This window comes from Ciconia boyciana, chromosome 2, assembly GCF_034638445.1.
Source record: "Ciconia boyciana chromosome 2, ASM3463844v1, whole genome shotgun sequence".
NCBI lineage: Eukaryota > Metazoa > Chordata > Aves > Ciconiiformes > Ciconiidae > Ciconia > Ciconia boyciana.
Genome location: NC_132935.1, coordinates 129,841,392 through 129,866,414, shown reverse-complemented (window position 1 = coordinate 129,866,414; position 25,023 = coordinate 129,841,392). Strand labels below are relative to the sequence as shown.

Genomic DNA, 25,023 nt, shown 5'->3' with positions numbered 1-25,023 from the left:
TACTAAAGCTCAAGAATCTTTGTTGTAGGAGTAAATACTGGAAGGCTATTTAATATTTGATAATGTTACCATCTGTCAGATCAGAATGCTGAAATGCCCCCTAATGCTGTTCTTACAGTACATGCTGTGTCTAATAAATCCAGCTGTTGTGCACAAACTTATAAAATTTTACTTGATTGACTGCCAAGTAAAACATCTGTTACACCTAATGAATATGACTGATTCTGAGCTGAATAGGTTTTAAGTCATGATGCAATGGTAGCAATATTGATTTTAGACTGTAAAACAAACCAGGGGGAAAAAAACCCTTTCCTCAAACAAGAAGGAGCAAATCAGTGTGTTAAGAAGGAGCGTCACAGCAGGTCAGGGCAGACCCTGCAGCTTCAGTTCTCATTCTGACAGTCCTTCCAGCTCCAAGTCTGAAAAGGTTTGAAGTGCTACTTGTGAAACAAAACGTATTCGTAGTGAGACTTTTCATAGCTTTTCTTTCAAGGGAAATAAAGAAAAGCAAAACATACCTCCTGAGTGTATGATAAGGAGCATTGCATACATTCAGATTTGTTTGGTGCAAAGAAAGGCAGATATGCACTTACCTTGCTGCAGGTAGTCAGAAGAAAGACTGAAAATAGCAAGAGGGAAGAACGCCATAAAAAAAAAAAAAAATTGAATATTTATTGTCAAGTGTTAGGCAGCTGCTCCTTTAATGTAGAAGACAACTTTGTTCAACTGCCTCATATATTTTCCCTTTTATTTTTGTGAGGAGTCGTGTATAACAAACTTCAGAATAAATTAAAATCTTAAGCATGGAATAAATTAAAAAGCTTAAGCATGCTGATGACTGCTAAGTGTAATTGAGAATTTGCAGCTTAGCAGTTGTCAGAAGGTAATCTTGCTTGTACTTGAAGCTTGGGGCAAATGGGACTTTGCTCAGAGAGCAGGTTGATTTAACTCCTTTCCACCGGTGTGAAGGACGCCATGTGAAGCTAAAGCATTTTGTCAGACAGAAATGCTAGGTTCCATGTAAATCTTTGACTGAGATGCTTTTTTTTGTTTGTGTTAGCCAGATGGCTAGCCAGATGTGACTGGGGTTGTGCCCTGGGAAGGTGTGCCCGGTGTGGCAGGCCAGCTGTGCCGTGGGGAGTGCGTGATGTGGTTGGGGATCTGTGGTATCCCTTTGCAGGGAAGAGTCCTGGTAAATAGGTGGTATTTATAGGACAGGCCACTGTTTGGTCTTAAAAGCCTAAAGCTTTGCCTCTTGTTTTTTCTCCAGAAAATAAACCAGAAATTTATAACCAACAAAGAAGAGTTTGATACCCTTCAGAAGATAGTGCTCCATGAAGTGAATGCTGGCGTAGCACAAGTTAGAAACTCTGCTACGGAGGCTCTCCTGTGGCTGAAAAGGTAACGGCCTCCTATCTACTTATGCTATGAACCGCTAAGGTGGAATGAGGAGCCTTGTACCAGTGCAAGCTTATGTACATGGAGCAAGCTGGTTACTTTCCACAGGCTCCATCAATCCAAACTGGCTAGGTTCAAGGTTAATGTGTTGTCTGTGGTTGTTGTATCACTGCAACTTTGCCAAAAGGCCTGAAAAAGCGATCGCAGGCTACCTTTTTACCCATAAAAGTGAGTAACTGATCCTGCTGGGCCAGAACATCAGCCAGGTGATTTCAGGCTGCAACAGCAATGTTTTAGCAAAGTGTTTTTCCTTGGGCTAGGATAGAGGCTGGAGGAGGTGGCCGCATTTTTTTAAATTCAGATTGAAAATGGCACCTTAATTCTGAGTTTTATTGCACTTCTGAGTAGTATTGCAATTCTGGGGGCTTTGTTGTGCTTTGGGTTACTTTGTTATAAACATGGTTTCTTTTTATTTCATGGGTTCATCCTGACAGAGGCTTAAAGTTCTTGAAAGGGTTTTTGACAGAAGTGAAGAATGGGGAAAAGAATATCCAAACAGCTCTGAGTAAGTGCCAGTTGCTTTATTCTTCGTGTGCTTCTGAATTTACATACTTGGCTATTTTCCTCCCTGTTTAGAACCTGTGTTTTCTTTTCTTCAGTGACTAATGATGCAAGTAATCTCCAGGACATAACTTTTGTGAAAATTGCAGGTTTTGGAAATGGCTGTCTTTAGGCAGATTAGTAGATAACTGGTCAATGTTGATTTAATAGCAGACAAATATTCCTTTAATTGGCATACTTTTGGCAGGGGAAACAGTCATCTCTTACGGGAAAAAAGTGCTTTGTCTCATTCCATTTTCTCTACTGGTTTGCAGTGAGAGCACTCCCAAATTTATAGCTGCTGTTGTGTTATTTTTTTAGTTCCTTGTGAGATTGGCCATCACTCTTTGAAATCACCTCTTTGCCAGTATGGCTGTGAATTGCCTGTATCAGTTAGAAGGGAGTTTGTAACAGACAAGAAGGAATTTTTCCCAGGTACACAATTTCTGACACTTACCAGGTGAGGCTAGTGCCCACAGCAAGTATAAAACAAAATACAAACCCCTCTTAGACTTGACTTGGTTATTCCTGAGTAAGACACACATATATGCATGCAATCTAATGTTATGATAATCCTTTAAAGCAGCTTTAAAACAGCTTTTTTTAAAGCTTTTTTTTTTTTTAGCTTCTTTTAAACAGCTAAGCAGTAGTCCTTTAGGATTAATAAAAAAACCCTACTACACTGAAGTATGTAAGCAGCTCTTGGAAGTGGAACTGTAAATACACTGCTACCAGATGTGGATGTTAAACAGCACAGAAAGTCAAGGCACTTATTTGACCTTCTGAGTCTGAAGGCTTCACCACTGAATTACTTCTTGAATTGTTCTGTGTCCACAGCAGAGCCATGCTGCTTTTTTTTTTTCTCACTTCTTCCTTCCCTTCTCCCCCTGAAAATCTCTTCTATATCTGTTATCACCAGTGCAGCTTTGGTTTACTGTTACAGTTTCTTATTTAGGAGTTACTGTGCTATTTGAATCTCAAGTAAAGATAGGGTATATGTTCTCTTTCTACAACTTCAAATATCAAGCTAATTAAATGAAAATAAAAAATGGAATATTCACCAGTTCTTATGATCTTTTGAGGAACAAACAGCTTTCTAAAGGGATTTGTCTTTAAATCTAAGCAAACTTTTCAACTTCTGGTGTTTTTAATGTCCCCTATATTTGCTCATAAGGCAGAGAATAGACTTGTCAGTCCTGTTTGCTACACAATACTCTTTTTCTCCTTATTTCATTGCTCTTACTACTGTATGCTTTTCTCATAGATTCTCACTCCTACTATAAAGATAGAAAAGCCGCATTCCCCAGTCATTAGACTGATAGATGAGGAATACTTCATATTACAGCAAAACTTGTGGCTGTGTTTTACTGACTTTTTACACTCTTCCAATACTAACTGTCTGCAGTCTTTTGAGCAAATACTCTAAAGCAGCAAAATTTAGAGGTTCTCTTTCTTTAAGGTGAACAGCTCAGGGAAAGTATAATACAATGTCAGATACTTAAAAATTGAACTAAAGTACAAGGATATGAAACGATGACAGTGACAAACTAAGACTGGGAGAATATGGCTTAAAGACGTTTGGCTTTGCATATAGAAAGCTTTGTATATGAAAGTGGAGCTGTCTGGGAACATAGGAAGGGCCTTCATCAAAGGCTACACTCAGGGGCACTCACAACAGAGATACCGAGAATTATTTTAATAAGGGCCCAGTGCTTTCTGTTCCAATGGCCCTTGAAACTTGACCCTCAGATGTAAAGAGAGAGTTCTTGGTTAATGCCTCAGCTAACCACCTCGGCTGAGGCTGGCTAACCATCAGGTTACAGGATCGTTTCACCCCGTATGTTATTTTCTCAAACTTGTACTGAACTGAGAACTAGATAGTAGAAGTGTTAGTCGTGAAGCACAGCTAGTCAAATAAAAATTACATTTGCATTTCTGTCTGTTATAACACTTACTTGCCATGGATGAGTTGAAGGAGATTTGACAGCAGAGCGGAGACCCCAATGCAGAAATCCCAAATCTGTCATCTCCTTTCAGTCATAACTTTGGTGCTCAGAAACAGACATTATTTGCATCCAGTGGCAAGAATATATCCTTAAATAGTAATTTCTAAGCTCTAAGTTCTCTTTGTGATGATGCAAACTTAAAACTGCCATACATCTCTCTCTTGATTGATTTCCCCCCCCTCCTTTCTTTAAGACAATGCTTATGGAAAGACATTACGGCAGCACCATGGTTGGGTTGTCCGCGGGGTCTTTGCGGTAAGTATTTATCTTGGTTGCTGACAGAGCTGGGGGTCTTGTTAATGTCATCTTATGTTTTGTGTAATTAATAAACCATGTTAAAATTATAAGCATTAAAATGAATAGATTCCCTTATCAGACCTTATTTTCCGAGTGAGGACTGTGGCTATCACTATGTTCAGTATTGGGCTTTCAGGGTGGAACCTGCTTTCTGGAGCCAAAACAGACGGATCATGCTTGCATGCACATCTTTTTCATTATGTGTTTTTCAGGACAGTCTTGCAGGGCTGTTAAATGAAGAAATGAGGGTTTGAGGTTGCTTTTTCGAGGATTGATCTGTCTTTGGATGTGAGCATTCAAGAAGGGTTAGTGCAGAATGTGTCAGGGAGTTGAAGTAGAATATGTTGGCTAGAGGAATTGGTTTATTTTTGTCCAGTCTGGCAGCTCCCCCTCGTGTCTGTCACTGGAAATTATCACTAAAATTATAAAAGAAAAAAGGAAGAGCCTCATCCAGGCAATCATGACAGAGACTTTGACTGGGAGAAACAGAAATGTCGAGGAAAGATTTCTAAAGAGTATTTTGAGAATGGGACTTCAATGTTGAAGTGTGTGACACTGGGTTGGGAGCTCCCCTAACAAACTATACTTTATTTGACGTTTATATTTAATACACTTCCTAAAAATCAGACCTCTCTGAAGATGTCTTAAACTGGGGATCTACACAGAGATAATGAAAAAAAAAAAAAAAAAATTAGCCTCCCTGTCAGTTAAAAATCTTAACATATGCATATGCACATAAATACATTAAAGCTATGCAATCTAAGGGCAAAGAGGGATGTCTCGAGCTTTTCGTGGCTTTAATTTGGTTTCTTTTCCTGTTCTGTTATGCAAATCTAAAAGCTTTGGTTCCTCTCCCAGTTAGCTTTAAGGGCAGCTCCAACGTACGAAGACTTTGTGGCAGCTCTGTCTGTAGAGGAGTGTGATCCTCAGGAAGAAACATTTTACAAAGGAATGCAGAGGGACCTCAACATTTACTTACCAGCCATGGAAAAGCAGCTAAATATCTTGGACACTCTCTATGAAGTACATGGTTTGGAGTCAGACGAGGTGGTATGACTACAGCAAGACCGTGTCTTAAAACTTCAGGGACTGTGTCTGTTAACAAAGATTTCTTTCGTTTTGGGTTTTTTTGGACATCGTTTCTGTTCGTTGTACCTTTTCAGGTGGGAAGGGTGTTGTGAGTGTTTTTGGGGAAGGGTATGTATGATTTCTATTTTTTTTGTTAACACTCATTTTGTGTTTAAATGCAGAGGTACTGTTTCTCTTTGGGTCGTTACTGTGTCTGTGATGAATGTTTTTGACTGTTTCTCTCCTGCCTGTGCACTCCCTCTTCTCTTCACCTCGTAAAAGTAACCGAGCAGAATTTGGCCTTTGCTCCCGTACCCTAGGAGAGAGCCGTGCGTGCAGCGGAGCTGTCGGTATGTCAAGGTGGAGCCCGGGCAGGCGCTGCTGGCTCTGGCTCTCCCATGCCCTGTGCCCACTCCCTGCGATGGTGTAGGAGGACAGAGGTAGTGAGAGTTATTGTTACTTCGGTGGCAGAAGAGAAGGTCAGTTAAATGCCACCTTACAAGGTACGCGGTACGTTTGTCCCTTAATTTGGGTTGAAGTTTTTTAATGCAGCACCTCCCCAAATATTACAGAGATCTTCACCACAAGCATATGAGGTTGGTGGTCTGAGCTTCCCCAGGAGCCAGCCTTTGAAACTGGGGGTCGTGTTCCCTGACCAGCTCCCAGTATGTGCTGTGTTGTCCCTGTCAGCTCCTGCCAGTAGCCCACAAGAAATTTGCTGGTACAGACTGGCAGAGCCCAGCTAATTGCAACAGTGCTTTATACAAGTAATTGAAGATCATGTCCATCATCCTGGTTTATTAAGGTTTTGGTGGGTTTTTCTGTTTTGGGTTTAGGGTTTTCTTAAATCAAATTCACACAAAAACATATTATTTGCTTTTAAATTTAATACAGCTAGCAGTTAAAAAAGTGGATTTTATTAAAATCCTTCCTAGGCTGCCGTTATGGGCAGAGACTTCATGAAAGTGGACATGAAATGAGTAAAGCGTAGGAGAAGCTAGAATTTATCACGGAGTCATTACACATTGGGCCAGTTACAAACTTGAAAATCTGAAATGATGTAGAAGTGACTGGAAATTAAGAAAGTAAGATTTGCCCTTTTTCCCATTTTGCTGATACAGATAAAAATGTGCTCCTTAACACTGCTGCTATTAAAAATAATAAAGAAGTCCTTTTAGCTAGTGATATGGTTAAGGACAAAGTTCCTAGTTGTGTTGATGACTGGAAGGCTGTCTGTGAATTACTGACTGCCCATTCAAGGCATAATGGGTCTCTCAGTGGTCACCTAGGGCTTCAGATGGCTTTGTGCAAAGAGTTGAGTTTAACTCATGTGCAGGAGGAGAGAAGACTGTGCTAATGAGGTACTTTGAATTAGTAAATCTTCGTAAATACAGGAGAAGTTTCAGTGTCACCATACTCACAGAAGTACTGGCTTTTGCTAGGCTAAAAACCACGTTGTCAGTAAAATGAATGTACTGCAGGCCTGCTGCCCTGCATTGCTCTGTGATGGGAGCTTCTCTGCACACCGAATACTTGATCCTTTCTAAAGAGCCTAGCATTGCAAGCTTTAAGAAAAGCATATGATGCTTGAAGAAAAGACCAAACATTACACTTGGTGTATAAAGCAAGATACCAGCACTGTAATTAGGCATTTAAACAGTGTGAATTCTTGTTCCTGTCATCTTCTCTGAGTTGTGCCTATCTGTAGTTCCTACGTACACCAAGAGGAATCAGAAGGATGTGGGGGGTTTAGTTTTTTGGGTTTTCTTAACTTAAGTAGTATGTATTTATGCTTGAGTACAAAGTCAAAACTTTTGACCAAAGCTCTATTCACTACTTGCAGTGCTAAAAATGAAGCAGAGAGCCTTTGGGATTTGGCGCTCTGCTTCTTCTAAGCATGAATGCAAAGAAACCACCTCTGCAACAGAACAACCAACTCTCCACCTTGCGTGGTTTCCTCAGGGTTTTTGGCTATTATGTGGGAAACTGTGCTGTAGTAGTTCTTAGCTGAATGCTCTGGGAAGGTAATGGAGACCACATTTCCACAAAATATCGTCTGGGGTATGGGGAGAGCAGGAAGAGATCCCTCTTCTCTAGAAATAAACTGTGAGGTCATGATGAAAATTGGCTTCCCTTTTTGCTCTAAGCTTTTCCAGTAGCAGGAAAGCGTATTCAGCACTTAGTCTTGGAGGTATTTTTGGGTTTTCTGTTTGTTTGGTTTGGTTTTGTTTTGTTTTTTAACTAGCGGGAGAACCACTGGTTTGTTGGTAGTGCATCAGACCCAGCACTTGATGCATAAAGTAAGGAGGCTTTATTTTGTAGGCAGAGAACTTAAGAGCTTCATTGGGCCATTAGCTTCTGCAATTACTAACTTCTACCATTCTTCTTTCTTCTAACCAATAGAGAGTGGTCCACATTGCATATCCTCTAATCAGCGTGGCATCCTGCCTCAGAGCAGGCTTTCTTGTCTTGCTCTTCTCTGTAAAGTTGGCATTTCTGAGAACGTTCTTAGGAGACTGTGGCTTGAGGAGACCCCTGTGTGCTTGTTCTTAAATAGAGGACTTGTAGAGAAGGAATTGAGCAAGGTCTCCTTGCCTTCAAAACGTGTACTTCACCATGCTCTGCTCTTGCAGGGCATTGAGCACTTCTAAGACTAACGAATGCTGTCTTTCCAGTCAAGCCACCACTGAGAAAGAAATCCATGCAGCATGTTGCAGAGCCGAACTCCAAGTTATACCTCTAAGGATGCAATAGACCAGATGACCAAGTGGAAGCAAATACACTGCTAGGCAATTCACTTCTTTCTTTTCTTGTGATGTCAGTTTGGCAAGCAGAGAGGATAACTTTTGAATTTAATAATTGTAGAGAACGAGCAACTAACATTTGGCCTTCAAATTTAGAATTGGAGAGAAGGTCTGTGTTTTCTGTTTGATTTGTTTGGTTTGTTGATTGGTTAGGGTTGTTTTGTTTTTTTAATGGCTGACATTTATGAACAACTGACCTGCAAAGTGATAGAGGTCCCTGTGACTCTCAGATAACAGCACCCTTGCTCTGCATACTTTACGTGAACTGCGCTGGTTTCTTAAACTGCACTAGTCTAAAGTTTTGCATCCCTTTCCTTTAGAAATGCTTTCGGCTGTTTCCTTCAATGTCTAACAGTTGCATATTCTCAGGGATTTTACTTAGCCATGGCAAAATAAGAGTAATCACAGCCTTACCCTAGGGCAGTAGGGCTGCTTTTTGTGAAATTAGTATAGCTGAGCGTAGAACTCTGGTGCAGCATATGATGCTGACAGTCTCTATCCAGTGCACGTCCTTGCTGAGACATGGTAAATCCCAAAGCAATCTGATAGAAGTGCTATCTAGTACTGAATAATGGCAGTCAGCATATTTGAATAGAGATCGTACACACATCTTTATAATATAGTGGCGTTGGCATTAGAGCAGAGCTCTCAAATAATTTCAGTCAAGTTCTGCTTAGCAATGGGAGGCTTTTATTTATTTTCTTTATTTTGTTGTTATTTTTTTAAAACAAACTGTTCTGGAGCCCCCTCTGCTATTTTAAGACACCATACTCAGTTGCATATTGAAGTTCTGTGACATTACAATTGTAGAATATGAACTGGATACTCAAGTGCTTTAGCATAAACTTAAGGAGTCATTGAAACATCCCATCTTGACACTGTTGTAATATGACTCTCCCTTTAGTAGATGCACTTAAAGTTCAGGGCCATATACCTTCACTTACAAGCTTTTTGTAAAGGATCATCAGGATTTAGGTTGCAGCTGTTTGCTTTAAAAATGTTTCATAGGTTGAAAAGTGTCACTTGGTTGGCTGGACATATAAAAAGTATGCTCAAAATGTGCTCCAGTTGTTTGCAGCGTGCTTTGGCAAAAGGGGTGTGGACCATTATAGAAAAGTGTTATGTATGTCCATATGCTGGACCTTCCAACCCTTTCTTTTCATTATCAGTTCAGCTTTTGTGAAAAGCTTTAGGGAACCCTAAATTGCCTTTTAGACACTAAAAAAGATCATTAGCATGATCCTATCTAGCTGTCTTTCCCTCTTTCCCCACCTGGTGACCACCCCTTCCTTTCCTTCCATTCCTCAACTTCTTTGCTGCCAGAGCTGTTGCTGTCAAGTTGAAGCATCTCTCCATAAGAGTGCAAAGCAGGAAGTTTTCTAAGTGATAAAAATGTAAACTTGGAAAATCAGACCTGAATTCTTTGGCAGGCAACCAAACCTACAGCCAGATGGAGAATGTGCTGCTTTCCTCTGAAGTTCCTCCCTGGTTTGATGTATTTTGCCAGGAAAACCACACCACCTTGAGCTTTTAATTTCACCGATGCAATTTAAATTGAGACACTTCAGACTTGGCAGTTCTACCTCTTATGAGTGAAAGCACAGGGATTTTTTTTTTTTTAATTGACTTATTTCTGTTCTCTTGCCTGCATAGTACAGATACCAAAACAAAAAGAGAAGGAGGGCGGGAATAACTGAATTCATGCCTCTCTGCTAACCTCTGTAGCCCCTTGGTGAAGAAACCCTGCAAACTACTGCATGCTGCAAGCAATGTAAAATCACCCTTGTGCAGAAGGGGTATCACAGCGCACTTACTGGCTCTGAGCAAGCCCAGGCAGTAGCTGATCCTGCTCACACTTCACGCAAGGATTTAAGCACTTGCTTTGAAGTTAGAACGTAGGCATATGCTTCACTTAAACACATGCTCACCCTCCCACTGGCATGCACTTCTTCAAAATGTGGCCTTTGACTATCATTTTTAATATCCCTTTCTTGGTATATTATTTCTCCCCCCAAATACTCCAGATGTGCTAAAGGTTTTTTTAATATGTGAAACCTCCTTGTTTTCATAGCCTGATTTTTGCTTAACACTAAGTTTGTTTACTTTATTTTGCATTGCAGCATTCAGGGGGTCCAAAACTTATTGTTTAATTCCTTTATTTAAAGCCATCCTGAAAGTTTGAGATTTATGTCTACTTGAAACTGAACAAGAAAATTGCATTCCAGAATATGGTGACTAAACTGAAAACCAAAGCAGCTTGCTTTTGCTATTTTCTTTCTTTTTTTTTCAAGGAAATTTTGAGCATACCTTTTATCAATGTCAAGCTGAGCTTACTGCAAGCCTTACTTGTACATACTAAAATATATTACATACATACTGAAATACATTTAAAGATGAAGAGAAGGTATATTGCCTCACACTTTAAATTCACTTAATTCTAAGGGCTTGTTCATGCCGCCTCCCCAGAGTCACCTCTTCCAGTGTAAGCATTGCACAAATTGTGCTGTCGTAAGCAGTTCGGTCTCAAAATAATTTGGAGTTTACAGTCTGCATCATCTCTCAAATCATACAGCATCTGTCTCTTTTCTTTTGGAGCATTGTTAACACCTTTGTCAGACTTTTATATTATTTCATTATAATAAACTTATTTTAAATAAGCATGTTTTAAAATCTCGCTTTCTCCTTGCATGGATTCTGTTTCTTTTATTACAATAGAGGGCCTAAAGTGCTCTTCAGGACTGCATCTGTTCTAGGTACTGTGTGAACAGTCAAAACCAGTATGTTTCTGGTTCATAGAAACTACCTGTATGTATCTTTGTACGAAGAATGTTAACACACATGGAGCCTGTTTTGATTACGAGAATAAAAGCTGTGTCTGGCATATGGTTGTGGGTCATTGGCCAGCATGAATATGTGAAGGCTGTAGTTACAAAAGCCAGCCTGGCAGCGTGAGAGGAATTTGTGTTCTAAAATTGCATGTATTACTATGTCCTTCTTTTGCCTGGACTTGTATCTCTTCTCTAGAAGTTTCTGAAGTCTTTGAAATCCCTTTGAGATGCAGATCAAGACTAGTGCTCCTTACTTAATGTGGGTGTAACATCTCCCTTTTCCCCCTCCTTTTCTTTCTCTCTCTCTCTCTCTCTCTCTGTGTAACCGCAGCATGGACATGAGAGCAGATCTACGATACCCAGTTGTCTCTCTCTAGCCAGGGCAAGTCCCTCTATTAAATGGCAACACCCAGGCGGAGATCTGTGAAGTGGCGGAGGCATTTTCTCAGCTGGGGAAGAGCAGATGAGCCTGAGCCTAACCAGCCCTGTGGCAGAGGGGAGGATGCGTGGATCCTGTTGCAGCAACAGCAGCACTGCTCAGCTAGAGCTGGCTGTCTCCTGTGGGATACAGGAGACTCTCAAGCCTTCTGATGGCAGTGGGCCCCAGAGCATCAGCTCTGCAAAGGTTTAGAGCTGCATTTGCTTCAGCAAGGGCTCAGCTCTGGCACGATCAAACTCAGCATCTGTCTTACCTGCTGGGGCTAAGCTGGTGGATAGCTGGCAACTCAATGAGGGACAAATAGTTTAGAATGCCTTCCAGGGCAGAGATTACATCCCTTTTTCACCGCCCCAGGGTTTTATTCATCTTCTCTCCTTCCTAAGGAAAGGAGCAGGTTATCAGTCATGAGACCCTGGCAGTTCCAGCTTTGTGTGGTGCAGCTAAATAACAACAATTGTGTCACTCATGTTTTTAGAGGTTCCCCCTGAGACACAGTCTTGGCCCTGTTCCATGGGCACGTGGAAATAACTTGGCATGTGGGTGAGCCTGGGTGCCACTGGCACAAGCTGTCATTGCTTTGGTGGCTCTCCTGAAGCGTCAGCTGTGCCACAACGAACCACGGAGCCCAGTTCACTGTATTGCCTGGCAGCTCCTCTGAAGCCACGCCGTTACGTGTCGCAGTTGCATGGGGCTGCTGCCGGGGTCGAGCCCCGTCCTGCGCGGGGTCAGCACTTCTGGTGTTGGTATCTATACTGTTTTATGCTGTACTAGACAGCTATAGCTCTTCACACCAAAACAAAGAGGATGTACGCAGAGACAGACGTTAAAAGGAAAAGCAGAACATGGTGGCTGCGGCAAGGAGGTCTGTGGCTGTGCGGAGGGACTGTCTGCCAGTGTCAGTCGTCGGGAGTCACTTCCATAACATGTTCTGCTCTCCTAAACAGCCAAACACAGGCCAGCAGCACCACGCAGACATACGCTAATAGAAACCCCATGCACAAAAAGAATCTCCCAGGCAAGTGTCTCCACACCACAGTTTCCGCTGGTTAAAAAAAGCAAATCTGTTGCCTTTACAGGATCCCAGATGAACTGCAGAAAGAGCCCCACTAAAGTTTTGACAGAGTTTGTGATGGTTGTTAGTAAAGGTCATAGACTGTGATAGTGGCTGCTAAATTCCTGTCCCCACCCCTGTCCCTACAGGAATCTAGATGCATGGTTCAAAATAAAAAATGGTGTGCTGAACATGTAGGGTTCATAGGAATGCACAGGTGCTGCTGTTAAAGAGGACACATTAAAGATTCGGCAATGACCAAAATATCCGTAAATATTTTTTTTGTAGAGTTCTCCTATATAGAAAAAGGCTATGTGTTCTGAATTTAAGGGGGAAAGGCAATGCAAGCTCCCAGAACCAAAGCTTTGACCAATGCAACCAGGCAGAGCAAAACCTTTACTAGGTTGCTTGCTTTTTAGCCCAGCTGGAAACCCTGCTATGCTGGGGGCAATGTGGGTCTGGCATGGTTTTACTGCCCTGTGGGAAGTACAAAGCTATTGAAATGCAGAATATGGGACCATAATTCATTGCTACAGCCCGGATGGAGCACAGGTTTTGAACACCAGTTTAATGTGTTTTCACGAAGCTGTTCCCCGAATCGGGGCCATGAGGAGAAAAGTTTTCTTTACCGTTTTGGGACTGGTAGAGTAAGTGTCAAGCACAAGTATTAGGACTGAGAAAAGGAAGCACAGGAGATGCTACAGTACACCAGACACTTCCAGACATTGGTGCAACCAAGCTATGTGTCTGTCTGTCCATCTGGAAGATTCATTGAAGATGTTGCCATGTATTTTTTTTTCCTAATATTTCAATACATTGACCCAAATATATTTCTTAATCAACAGATATTTATTTCTCTCCTTCTGTGTCTAGCACAGATTTTAGATTTGTTTCTTGTGCGTTATCATTAAAAAAACACATCAGCCTTAGAAAGCTTCCGGCTTTCCTTCCCTGCTTCCCGGCTTTTCCTTCCCCTCCTTTCCTTCCGGCTATCCCGTGAGGGGATAGTTCCCAGAGAAGCTGGAGTGACAGCAGTGCAGGATCAACCCCTGACTTTGGGGATTAGGGATAAAAGGCTTTTCCAAGTTTTGGTGTGTTCTTGCATTCCCCTAACCTTCATCTTTTACCAGCCTGTACTGCTTTGCTGGTGTTCCGGCTTGCAAGGTCTGGTAAAATTTCTCCAGGATCTTTCGCTGTTTACCCACCACTTTAGCAAGGCATCACCATTAGTGCAGGAGTTTTGCCTGCAGCAAGAGGAGCTGAAATTGGTGATGATACTCATGTCCTTCCAGAGCTGTCAATCAAGGAGTTGCTGAGACGCTGCTTCCCTGTCAGGGCCCCTAATGGGTCCTGATGCCAACCAGCAGCATTTGGCCACTTTCTAATGTGTACCTCACTGCTTTCGGCAAGATGCACTGGTGTGTGGCCTATGCAAAGCCCTGCAGCAATGCTGAAGAGTGAGCAGGTCGCTGTTTTCTCAAAACCAAACAGATCTGAGACTTAAAAATGCATTTTGCATCAATTTGTCTTTATACCAGGGCTCCTGCTGCAGCTATGGCTTTCTGCCAAAATAATTTCCAATCAATTTAGCATCTGTTTGCAGTGTTGGTATTGCCAGCTCATCTGTAGTCTTCAGAGACCAGACGTGCCTCACATAGTTTCCTATAGGTCATAGTTTTCCACTTGCTTTCTTGCTTAGCAGCTGGTACCCAACCTCCTTCCTGCAGGCGACAGGAAGCCGTGCGCCATGAGCCGTGCAGCCTGTACTGCGTCGCCACCGCTCGCCTGCCCCGCTTTCTCCTCGTCGTGATATTTGAGCCCTGGTCTCAGGTATTCAACATACACTGAGCCCCATGCCCCACCTCCTATGCATCCAGTAGCAACCAGCTTTCCCAAAACCAGCAAAACAAGAAGCTTTGCCCCTCCAGCAGGACACCTGTGTGTGCAGCCGGCTGCTGCAGATGTCTCTGTGAAACCTGCACGGCTCCAAGCACTGTGGCGGCCGGGAGAGCTTTCTTGCCAAAAACACGGTGGGAGTCCCTCGTCAAGAGCAAGAGGCATGCTCTCCCACACAGAGCTTCATTCTGCTACCCCTGGCCCTTGTGTTGAGGCACCGCCAGTCCTGCCTCACCAGATGCCCCAGCCAGGCACAGGGACCTTCTTGCAGGCGCTTGTCTGTAAGGAGTCGTCCCCTTATCGGGGACATGCTGAATGTCCCAGTTGCGCGTTGGATCTGGCCAGGACATTTCACAATTTCTTTTCTTCAATTTGGATTATTAAATTCCCCTTCCCCCCCAGTATTTTGTATTCTCTCACCTTTAATTTACAGCACGCTGTCAGTGTATAAATAGTCACTGCTACTTTTACCTGCTTCACACTTCATCAGTCACCTTGAGCAGGCTGCTTTCCCCGGGGGCTCGAACCAGCCCCTGGGTGGGAGCTGGGGAAAACCCTGGACTGTTTCAAAGAAGGTGGACATGCTTCTTGTCAGCCAGCCTAAAAGTTTCTTCATGTGGCACTTTTTGTTTTCTTATATCGGTCCTTTATTTGTGTGGAGAGTTCATACATCCAGGCTACGCTTCTTCTGAAATAGGAGTCTCTTCTGTCGAAGCTCTTCCACTTTGGATAAAGAAATGACATGTTAATTTACATTTTCTTAAGCCTGTATCGTCGGGCAATGTGAACAGCCTGTGAGTATGTAGCTGTTATCAGTAGGGAGAGGATTCATCTGTCCACATTTGTACTTTTTTGTCCACAGACCATCTCAAATGGAGCTCTGCTTTCAGCTATTGATACAGATGCTTTAAAACATATAAAAGCAGGATATTCCTGCACAAATGTAACTTTTCAAAAATAACTATTTGTTATTACCCTTTTTATTAAAACAAAAAGAAGCAAAGAAATAATCAGGCCTCTGCTGAGGGAGTCCTGCCTTAAAGGACTTTTCTTGTGGGCTTCAAAGTTTGGTGAAACCAAGAGAGGGTCTGGAAAACTGCCTCGGTTTATATCCCTAAATAAACATCAGGCAGATCTGACCATCTCCATAAATCAGAGCTGTGAAGCGTGTGTCGTCAGCCTCAGCGACAACCTTCAGTTGAGCCATAGGTAGTGAGGGTGCGGAGGGGCATTCCTTCCACTCCCAAATCCCGATGTAATGCATCTGCTGTTGATATAGTAGAAATTAAGAAGTCTTCAGTCTTCACATACGGATATGCTCACCAAACAGAAACATGGGCATGGGTGTTGCAGGCAAGGAGAGAAACCTAAGCCACCTGGCATCGTCCACGCAGTGCTGCGTGGCACTGCAGAAACCCCACTGCTGAGACATCACTAACAGCAGGAGGAATAATCACATTATTTGTATGTCCTTCGGGCTCAGTTCTTCCTTGCCTATACCCAGCACAAACTCTCTTAGGTCAACCTATTTGCCCCAAGGGCCAGTCACAGCAGTTCAATCCTCCCTGCCATGTGGTTACTCCCTGGCAAAGCTACAGGACATTATTGCTCATCAAAGGATGGGGTAGTGTGGAGCGGAGAACAAATAAACATCTTGTGGGTAAACACCTTTAGATTATGTGGGTAAACATCTTTAGATTAGCATAACAACTTGGTCTCAGACAGCTTAAGACAGAGCCTGCTGACCCCAGGCAGCAGCAGGTACAGCTCCCCGGCTTTATTTAGAAGCTGTAATCCTGCAGCATTTCACACCAGATGTTGTCTTGCTCAAAAAGTCCTGGCAGAGAGCAAGCCTCTCTGCCCTTCACTGCGCTCACCAAGACCAGTCAGATTATACCAGCTTTACCCCACTGGTCCCAGTGCAACTGCTTCTGCTTTGGGGTTACTGCTGGGTTTGACAACTAATCTCTGGTCAAATGCCAGCGAAACAGGAACTCATCACTACGGCCACCAGATGGTTTATCTGAATGCCCTGGAGCATCACCGCTTAAATCTGGCTTTTTATTGTACTTCACAACTAGCTGCCCTGTGGGTTTTGGCCTGTAATATATGCATTTCAACAGGACACTTCTGGACAGTTCAGTTGCCTAACTATTCTCTGTTTCTTACCTCAAATCACTCATCCTGCCCTTTAAATCTAATAACAACTCAAAACCTAAGCAGTCCTCAATATTATCTTGCTCGGCACATCCTGTCCTGAGAGCAGTAGTGACAGGTAGGTAAGATGACAAACCCAATGGAAATCTATAAAAGAAATTATATTGCTATAAAGTGTCAGGGTTGCCAGGTTCCCCTATATGTTTGTCCATCAAATCACCTCCAAGAGGAAAGCATGGGAAGCACCAAACATAACCTGCCCCAAATGTCTGACTGGCTCAGCGCAGCATCCCCCAGCTCCTGCATGGTGAGTTTCATGGGGGACCATGGCCGATGGAAATGAGAAGGGCAGGGAGCAATGGGAGTTCGTCACTTCCAAACAAAATAAATCACTAAAAAGTTTCTGGGCCCCCGCGATGGGGTTGGGGAACAGTATGGGGTCCCCAAGCTATTCCCTCCTTACTCCACCGAATTGGAGACACTCTGGTTAAGAAGGCAAAGGAAAATAAGTCTTACATGCCTGCATTTCCATGTCTTAAGTCAGCAGTTGGTAATGGTTCAGTGCGAAATGCCGTGGGGTGCCTCTTCCTCCTGGGAGGGTGATGGTGAATAATTGTCATCCCCCCCCGGCTCACCCCACGCAGCCGATGCTGAGGACCCTGACAGGTCTCCGTCTCCTCTCCAAGATGAATCCTGAAAGCTTCCTCTTGGGCCTGGCACAAGGGTCAAACACATATATCTTGCCACGGGCTTGAATTTAATGCTGATGTCAGTTTGTTCGCTTATTAAAGAGTGACACTTTAGACTGGCTGAGAGAGTTGCCGAGTTTCTAAATATACTAAAGGCACTGCTGTGAGAGGAGGTTAATGTTACCTCCTCTTCCTCCTGGCTGATTTATCGTGCTGTTACCTCAGATTCCTGCTCTGTCGAGGCTCTGCATTTGTGCTGTCGCACACCAGCCGGGCAGGCTCCCGGCCGTGCCTGCAAAACAGCTCGGGTAGTGCTTTGTCCTTCCCTGTGTCCTGCAGGAGATGCCACCGGTAGCGTTGGCCCTGGGGACAGCCCAGCAGATGGCTTTTCCTGAAGAGTGTGAGATGCTCTGACGCATGTGTGGCACAAGGGCCCTTCCTGCCCTGAGCACGATGCCCAGAGAGGCTCCAGCTCCCGGCAGTGCCCGGCAGCACTGCTTGGCTTTGCTATGGGAGGCTTTGATGGGTTCAGCTCCATGGTTCTCCTTCCCACTCCTTTCCCAAAGAAAATGCTGAGCAGCACCCCGTGCAGGGAGGGCTACTTGTTCAGCAGTGGGTGGAAAGGCTGCAGTAAAATATGGCTGTTTAAACCCTGGTCTCTCTCACTTGAGATTGTGCATCCAAACCGGACCCTCCATCAGATGCACAGGAAACTGTCAGAGCGAATTAAAAGTCCTGAGGGTCTGGGGCTATAACTCAGTGCTTTATAAGCTCCAAGATTTTGTTGGGGGTGGAGGGAGGGAAGTAGCCACTCATGTAATTTCCAGCAGGAGTACACTCCTGTAATATAATTTGGCCTGGCTACCCTTTCAAATGCAGCCTTTCCTCAGCTGGGCTGGTTAAGGTCCGTCCTCCTAAAATTACCGATGCAATGAAAGCATGTGCCCAGGCTTTGCTCTGCCCTCTTCAGACCTGGAGTAACACCAACTTGCAGCACAGAGGACCCTGCTCTGCAGCAAAGAGCATGTTGCCGGGCATGTAACTGAATGCATTAATACAGTGGGGTTTTGTCACTGACCATGTTCAATAAAGACACAAAATGGCTCATTTGTGTAGGCTTTTTTCCTTTTTTCTCTTTGATTGAGGTTTGGCAGCACTCTGCACAAGTCTACAAGCACAGTCTACAAGTTGCATGGTCCCTTACGAGGTCAGTAAGCATCAGTTACTCTGAACCGGATTCCTGATCCCAATTTTACCTTTGCTATTTGTCTGCTTCAGCCTGTCTTTCTGCCAGCACCTTACGTTGCCTATAGCAGAGTTCAATAACCATTACTCAGTGCTTTCCATGCAAGAGAATGGTTTCCAGGGGAGGGACACTTGCTTTGCTGTATCCATCTCCTTAGGCAAAAGCTATCAGAGGAAGAACTTGAAAGTCTCTCACCAAGTGCTCTCTGTTGCTTCACCCTTTGTGAATGAAAACATGATTTTTCCAACAACTCTTTAAAGATCTTGCCGCAATGCCCTGCCTGCATGATATACTTGAGCATCACCGAAGAATTACAGCACAGTACTGGTTTACTTCTCTTGGGTTTATTTTGGTCTTCTTTTTTTAATACGCACCCTGATTATATGTGGCAGCGGAGTGCCAGAGCTATTGAATTGTCCCCAAAAGCAGCTAACTGGGGACTTATTACTGTTACTACTCATAAACAGCTGGTGCTCAAGGACAGTGCCTGTTCTGGGGGACTCCCAGTTGAAGGATAACCACCAATCCCCTCTCCCCTTGTCCAAATCAGCGGGACTGAAATGGGAATTGCAATACGTGATTTTTAGAGACATTGAGGTTGCTTTCTCTAAGAAGCCATCCTTTAAGAAGGTAAGAACCGTGGCCAGGGGGCTTTGCTGTGACGTTTGCAGTGCTGCGACATGCAGAAGATGTTAGAAAAGGGATGGCGTGAGAGGCTGAAAAAGAAGCCGATGAAACCCAGTGCCTGCAGAGCAGCGAGGGCGTTGCAGGGTTTTGGAGAGGCTACTAAGGATATGAACTTTGGTGCCATTAAAGGAAACCATAAGAACAAAGAAAGGAGGCGATGAGCTGCATGGCCAGATTTATGGGCAAGGGCAGGGTTGGCAGCTACAGTTTTGAATGATTTGAAGTGAAGAGAGACATGGCACAAGCATTTGGGAAGCCAGAGAGGTGAGTGTCACAGAAGCTGAGCTTTTAGAAAGGACAGGCAGAAAATACACAGCCCCAAAGACTCATTCATTCTCTGTCTGTCAATACACTTCCATTTCCCCTAAGGAGAGACAGCACTGCCCTTCTCTGGGATGCCCCATTGTACACAAAAGCCTTGGGAGGACAGACTTGCCGGCTGCTACTGCAAGGCAGGAGCCTCTTTCCGAAGCCTGGGTGCCGGCTGCTGGGAGTGACCGAACCCTAGGTGCCAACATAGCCGTGCCCATCGTCCATCAGCACCCGACACCATTGCTTTCTGGTTTGCAGCCATCAGCTCAGCTTCTGGTAGGAGTTACAAACCAGGCAGTAAGTTATGAGGTAGCAGGAGGAGATAAACCCCCAACCCGTAGCCCAATGCCTTATTAAAAGTAGTCCATATGACACTGATTACAACCAGAAATCAATGCAAGTGAGCAGTTCTGCACATGGCGTGTTGCACGGGTCAGTTTGGGGCACAGAGCCAGGTCCAGCAGCAGGCAGGGAGAGGCAGCAGGCATGGGAGAGGAGGCACTATTTTTTTTCCCTCCCCAGCATCTTAAACTAGGTAATTGTATTTAAAAAACTGTGTTGTTAAACCCAAATTGAAGTAAGTGAAAGTAAGGACATAGCAGAACTAAGGTAGCATGATTTATTGACATGAGCTGCTAATACATGCAGTAGGTAACTACATATATTTAATTATATATTAAGTGCAAGCTGGACTTTTAGTATACATTTAATGCAGTGCATGGCGTAAGATCATACTGTTTTTGTATTTGTCTAGAGTTGCATACTAATCATTAGAAAACTCTCCCACAAGCATTTGCTGCTACAAAAGGCCAAGGAATGGAAATACCCCAATTAACTTTTGAACCAGTCTTGGCACAACTTGTTAAGAAACTCAGAGAAGGAGGGAAGATAATTCACAGCAGACCAGGCACCATCCAGCTGAAGGATCCTCAATTAATGATAAAGCAGGTATGTATGTCAGAAATAAGGAGGAAGGATTTCTTTTGCGGCCTTTTAAATCATATATACCTAACACCTTCCCCCTTCATGCTTTATCATCTGAGGGGAACAAGACACTAACGGTAGTAAGAAACTTGTTTCATATCTTTTTTTTTTTCCCTATATCTTACATTGCTTGCTTTCTGTTAAGATGCTGAATTGTTTGTGCTGTATTAATAAAGTCCATTTAAAATCCATGCTTTGTGAATGTTTTCTGACCAGACTGATATGCCCCTTCCTGAACATGTACAGCACAGTACAATTTTACCTACCTGATCATATCTCCTGTTTACATTTCCTACCCTCCGTGCCCTTAGCTTTGCAACTTCAACGCCCTGCGGAGGTAGGAGCTTTTAAAAATGATGCGACTTAAAACTGAAGGTGAAAGGCCACTAGGATTACCAAATTTCTCAAAGACTCCAGTCTTTTGGGGAGTAGAGATGAACTGCTGGGAGAAGGTGAGGAGTTCAGATGAAGTGTCTCTAAGCCCAGGATGGTAACACCCAGCAGATGCTGCCAGAGGTTCAGCCGGAAGGTTGGCCAGCAGGACGTGGCGCTGGGAGCGTGGCTGGCCTCGGGAGCCTCTGGCCAGGATACGCGCTCCCGCATGGTGTGACGCTGCTGGAACCCGCCGCTTGCACAAGCACAGGAAATTAAAAGGTGGCTGTGCTAATGCCCAGATTTCCAGAGCTTATGGCAAGTTCCTTGCCCCAATGGTTCCTTGACCTTTTATTAAGACTTCTGTTTAAAAAAAAAAAAAAAAAAAAAAAAGGCAACAAGATGAAAAATTTTGAACTATTGAACTGGGCTACAGGTGCTGGTGGTTTGGCTTCATAGCAACATAAATAGCCCAGGTAAGTAACAGCCACAGAGAGTACACTAATTTGATTTGTTTGTTTGTTTAATTGGTGATTTCCAGTATCACTTTGGACATGCAGAGTTAAAGTCTTCTATATAGGTGGTAAAAGTTGTATGCATTTCTTGATTGCTTTAATGCATTATCATTATAACACAACATCCACCTTTATTTAGCCTTTACAGAAGTACCAGTATAAGTGCAGCTCTTGCAGTGCTGTCACTGGTACAGATAACTCGTGCAGTTCAAACGGTCGTGTACAGCATTTATCGCGAATAAGAAAAGAGTGGCTTGTATGAAAATAACACCTTGATTTGAGGCTTTTAGTCCTGAACTCTGCACATCCTTTGTTTCATTTTCTTCTGTTATAGACTCTTTTTCACATAACATTTAATATGCTTCCCATGTGAAATTTGCTCTTTAATGCCTGCTAATAAATAAGTATATAATTACCCTGACTCCTATCAGAGCTAATATAGTTGAACAAACTTTCTGAAACACAAAAATACATGTACATTACACAGCATGAATGACCATCCATAAACACCCTACTCCAAGATCTGATTTACAGCGATACAAAAGTGAGAACATACACTGGGGGGTAACCCAGACACGATGGCGGAAACGGCAAGCGGGAGAGAGGGGGAGAGAGAGGACAGGGTATAACCAGTAATTGAATGATGATGGTTGGGTGGACAAGGGGATGAAAACGAGAAGACCTTCCAGTGTAGAAACCAGAGTGAAGGTGATGTGTATGTGGTCACGCTGCGGTTTCAGGCAGGTAACCAACGTTGTCCCAGCTCCTTCGGGGTCACGCAGAGCCCAGCCAGCTTGACAGTGGTGGAAAATATGGAAATACATTCCTTCTTTATCTTCCCTCCTTGTCTGATTTTCTCCTGGGAGAGAGCTCCTTGGCTGTTTCACAGTTTATTTGTCCAGTTTGGCCACTGTGGTCTGCAGTTTCCAGCCTCCTGTGACTGCCTGCATTTCCGTGCATGCACACAGACACGCACAGCCAAACGTCTTAGCCTGAAGGTGAAGTTAACCAGCTTTTTTGGCTGATTTGCTGATCTTGAAAGCACTTACTGAAGGGCCTCTGCTCCTTCGACCCATGAAGGTGTATAGTTAACCTTAATGTCGCTGAAGTCATCACTCATGTGGATACAACACTTGCAAAGTTCACATTGTAATAAAAGAGAAAGTCTCTATAAACACCGCATCCAAGATATGCTTCGTGTTTATGCTGAGAAGGTTTAAAGACAAAAACCCTCAAGAGCTTACATGTAGGTTTAACAGTGCTAAGTTGAGGTAATTGTTACACGATATTCCTGGTTAGTGAAATTCAGTTTCCAGTAGCTTAATGTTGCATTTGTGATGGAGAGTAAGTTGCAATCCACAGCCACATGAAAGTCTTACTGGCAAACACTGTTTGACATTTCTCTATTAAGACAGGATGCAGTGGTACTGTTTTTTCCCAATCTGACTTAATTTAAAAAAAAAAGAAAAACATCTCAAAATGGCCATCAGCAGCATGATGTCTTTTTGTTTTCACACAGAGGTGGGTGGGGTTTTTTTTTTGTCCCAGTCCTTCTTGGATAGATGATAGCGTAGCACCTAACACCCTGCTACATGTGGGATGCTACCCACCTCCGCTCCCCTCATGTGAAGTATCGACACTGTGTAGAGTCAATGTAGCAGTAAGAAGTGCATCGCAATTTTCCGTAAGACCTAAAATGAAAGAGAGTATCTCAGTTTCAAAGTATGCTATAGTTCACATTATATGGTTTCTGGATGTAACTCTCTGTAGGAGTGAAGAACATCAGAAAATGCCATGTGTAGCAACATATGGGAACCAAAAGAGGGTAATTTCCATCAGTGCTCCACTGTGCTCCCCCTTGTCAGCAAAATAAGAGTCCAGGAGAAGCTATGAGTGAAGACTTAATTCCCAGCAATGTCAATAAAAAAAAAAATAACATCCCCATTGGCAGTGGGACTTGAGCGTTGCGCAGGCGTGGGTGCAGGAGGCCTTGGCACTCACCCACGGGAACTGTGTAACAAAATCTCTGAGGCTCTGAGTTAAGTGTTTTTCCAGCTATTTCCAATAGCTCCAGCAGGTGTGACTGTGCCTGTCCTTTAACTTAATTTTCATGTACTTGAAATAATGATGATGACACATGCCCACCTTTGAAATAAAAAAAAGTAAATGGAAGGGTCCTTGCAAAATAAGGAAACACAGTGATTTTTGTCTTTCTACCCACTTAAACTGAGCTGCAGTGACTCTACCTATTGAAGACCTGACCAGAGATGTTAATAAAATAAGCATTTTGATGAGTTTTTATTGCTAGCATATGTCTAAGTGAATAACCCATCCATCAAATAATCCACAAGCTGTGGATTAAGCAGCCATTAAGCAGGTCCTTAAAACTACGTCCTTGGATAACCCACATTCTCAGAAAACCAACGTAAAATCTGAAGTGAAGGTGTGTGAAATATGAGGAGGGATTTGGGGGCTGGAAAGAGTAGAAAATGGGAAAATCAGTTGCAGCAGAGCTCTTGGAGGAAAGGGTGCTTTGGGATGAAACACCCGTGGGAATGCCATGCTTATATACTTATCCCATTTTAGTCATGATTCACAGCTTTGTCTTTAGTTTAGCAGATAATTTGTGGACTGCACACACAAAAATAAAGTATCATCTCAGTTGCGCTTCACAACTTGATTATACATGGGAAGTGAAATTTATAAAAAGTTCTCAAGCTTTTGTGGTGCTATTTTTGGCACCAGACTTCAGACTCTTAGAAGGGAACAGTTTTCACAGTAGAAAACAGCTCCACACTGAAGATGAGATCTCTCTAAAATGTTTCAGGTTGCCAGGTTTGCTGGTCTTGATTTTAGTAATCTCTTACACCAGGAGTGCTCCAACAAGTGCAGTGGAAGGATTAGCACAGCACTTGACTTACAAAGACATCCTGTGGTTTCTTATGCCTGTCAATTAGCACACTATTCTTCCATGAACGATGAGGGCTCTGCGCATAATTACATTTGCAAATTAAATGTTTCCTGTTAGCCAGTAACAATACCTGACAGTTAAATAGAGGTACTGCTGTTGGAGGCAAAATGCTGACCAGAGGAAGCTGCTTAAACAAAGGCAGAGAAGGCAAATCAACAATAAGCAGATGTTTTAAATGAAGGACATCATTGCTAAGCAGATACATGGCTTTGCATCTGCTGTTGAGTGAATTTGCTGGTCTTTGGAAAGGCTGATAGATGACCGGTTGATTCAGAAATAAAGATACCCCTAGAGTACCCGTTAACGGTAAGGGCAACAGGAGGTCGGTTGGAGGTTGTGGCTTGGGTTTTTTTTTTCCTTCAGTGTGAGCATTTCCTTCTCATGGTCTTTCCTACTCTTTGTATGTTATGGGTGAACATTAATGCAATGATAATGTCACCAAATGAGGAAATCTTTGCAAGCAATGGGCAAACATACATCTATGTGACCTTCATTCATTTTGTACAGTAAGAGGCATGTGCTTATTACTGAGAGATGAGATTTAGCCCTTAAAGTCAACGATACGCAGAAATAATCTGATAGACTCTTTCTCCCCACTACCTGCAGTGGTCCCAGTGGAACAAGGTTTAAATGGGTAATACTTTTCTGTTTTAAAGCTGGCAAAGAGGAAAAAAAAAAAAAAGAAAAACCAAACCCCAAAAAC

The 25,023-nt window shown here is 43.2% G+C and overlaps 2 protein-coding genes across 5 annotated transcripts in view; one reads left to right on the top strand and one right to left on the bottom strand.

Moving 5' to 3' along the window:
• The window catches only part of PLEKHA8 (pleckstrin homology domain containing A8), a 32,398-nt gene extending 21,243 nt beyond the window's left edge, over positions 1 to 11,155 (top strand). For 2 of the 4 annotated variants that reach the window (XM_072854048.1, XM_072854049.1), the window contains exons 11-14: positions 1,271 to 1,401; positions 1,893 to 1,963; positions 4,198 to 4,259; positions 5,160 to 11,154. In XM_072854048.1, the coding sequence (XP_072710149.1) occupies positions 1,271 to 1,401; positions 1,893 to 1,963; positions 4,198 to 4,259; positions 5,160 to 5,357 (462 nt within the window). In that variant the 3' untranslated portion in view covers positions 5,358 to 11,154. Of the gene's footprint in view, positions 1 to 1,270; positions 1,402 to 1,892; positions 1,964 to 4,197; positions 4,260 to 4,513; positions 4,942 to 5,159 lie in introns of those variants that run through there. The other 2 variants (XM_072854047.1, XM_072854050.1) reach the window with 2 other exon arrangements.
• Positions 11,156 to 21,265: 10,110 nt separating this feature from the next.
• Positions 21,266 to 25,023, bottom strand: part of COLQ (collagen like tail subunit of asymmetric acetylcholinesterase) — a 43,217-nt gene continuing 39,459 nt past the window's right edge. The window contains exon 17 of the mRNA XM_072854046.1: positions 21,266 to 23,040. Coding sequence (XP_072710147.1) covers positions 22,971 to 23,040 — 70 coding nt within the window. The 3' untranslated portion in view covers positions 21,266 to 22,970. The remainder of the gene's footprint in view (positions 23,041 to 25,023) is intronic.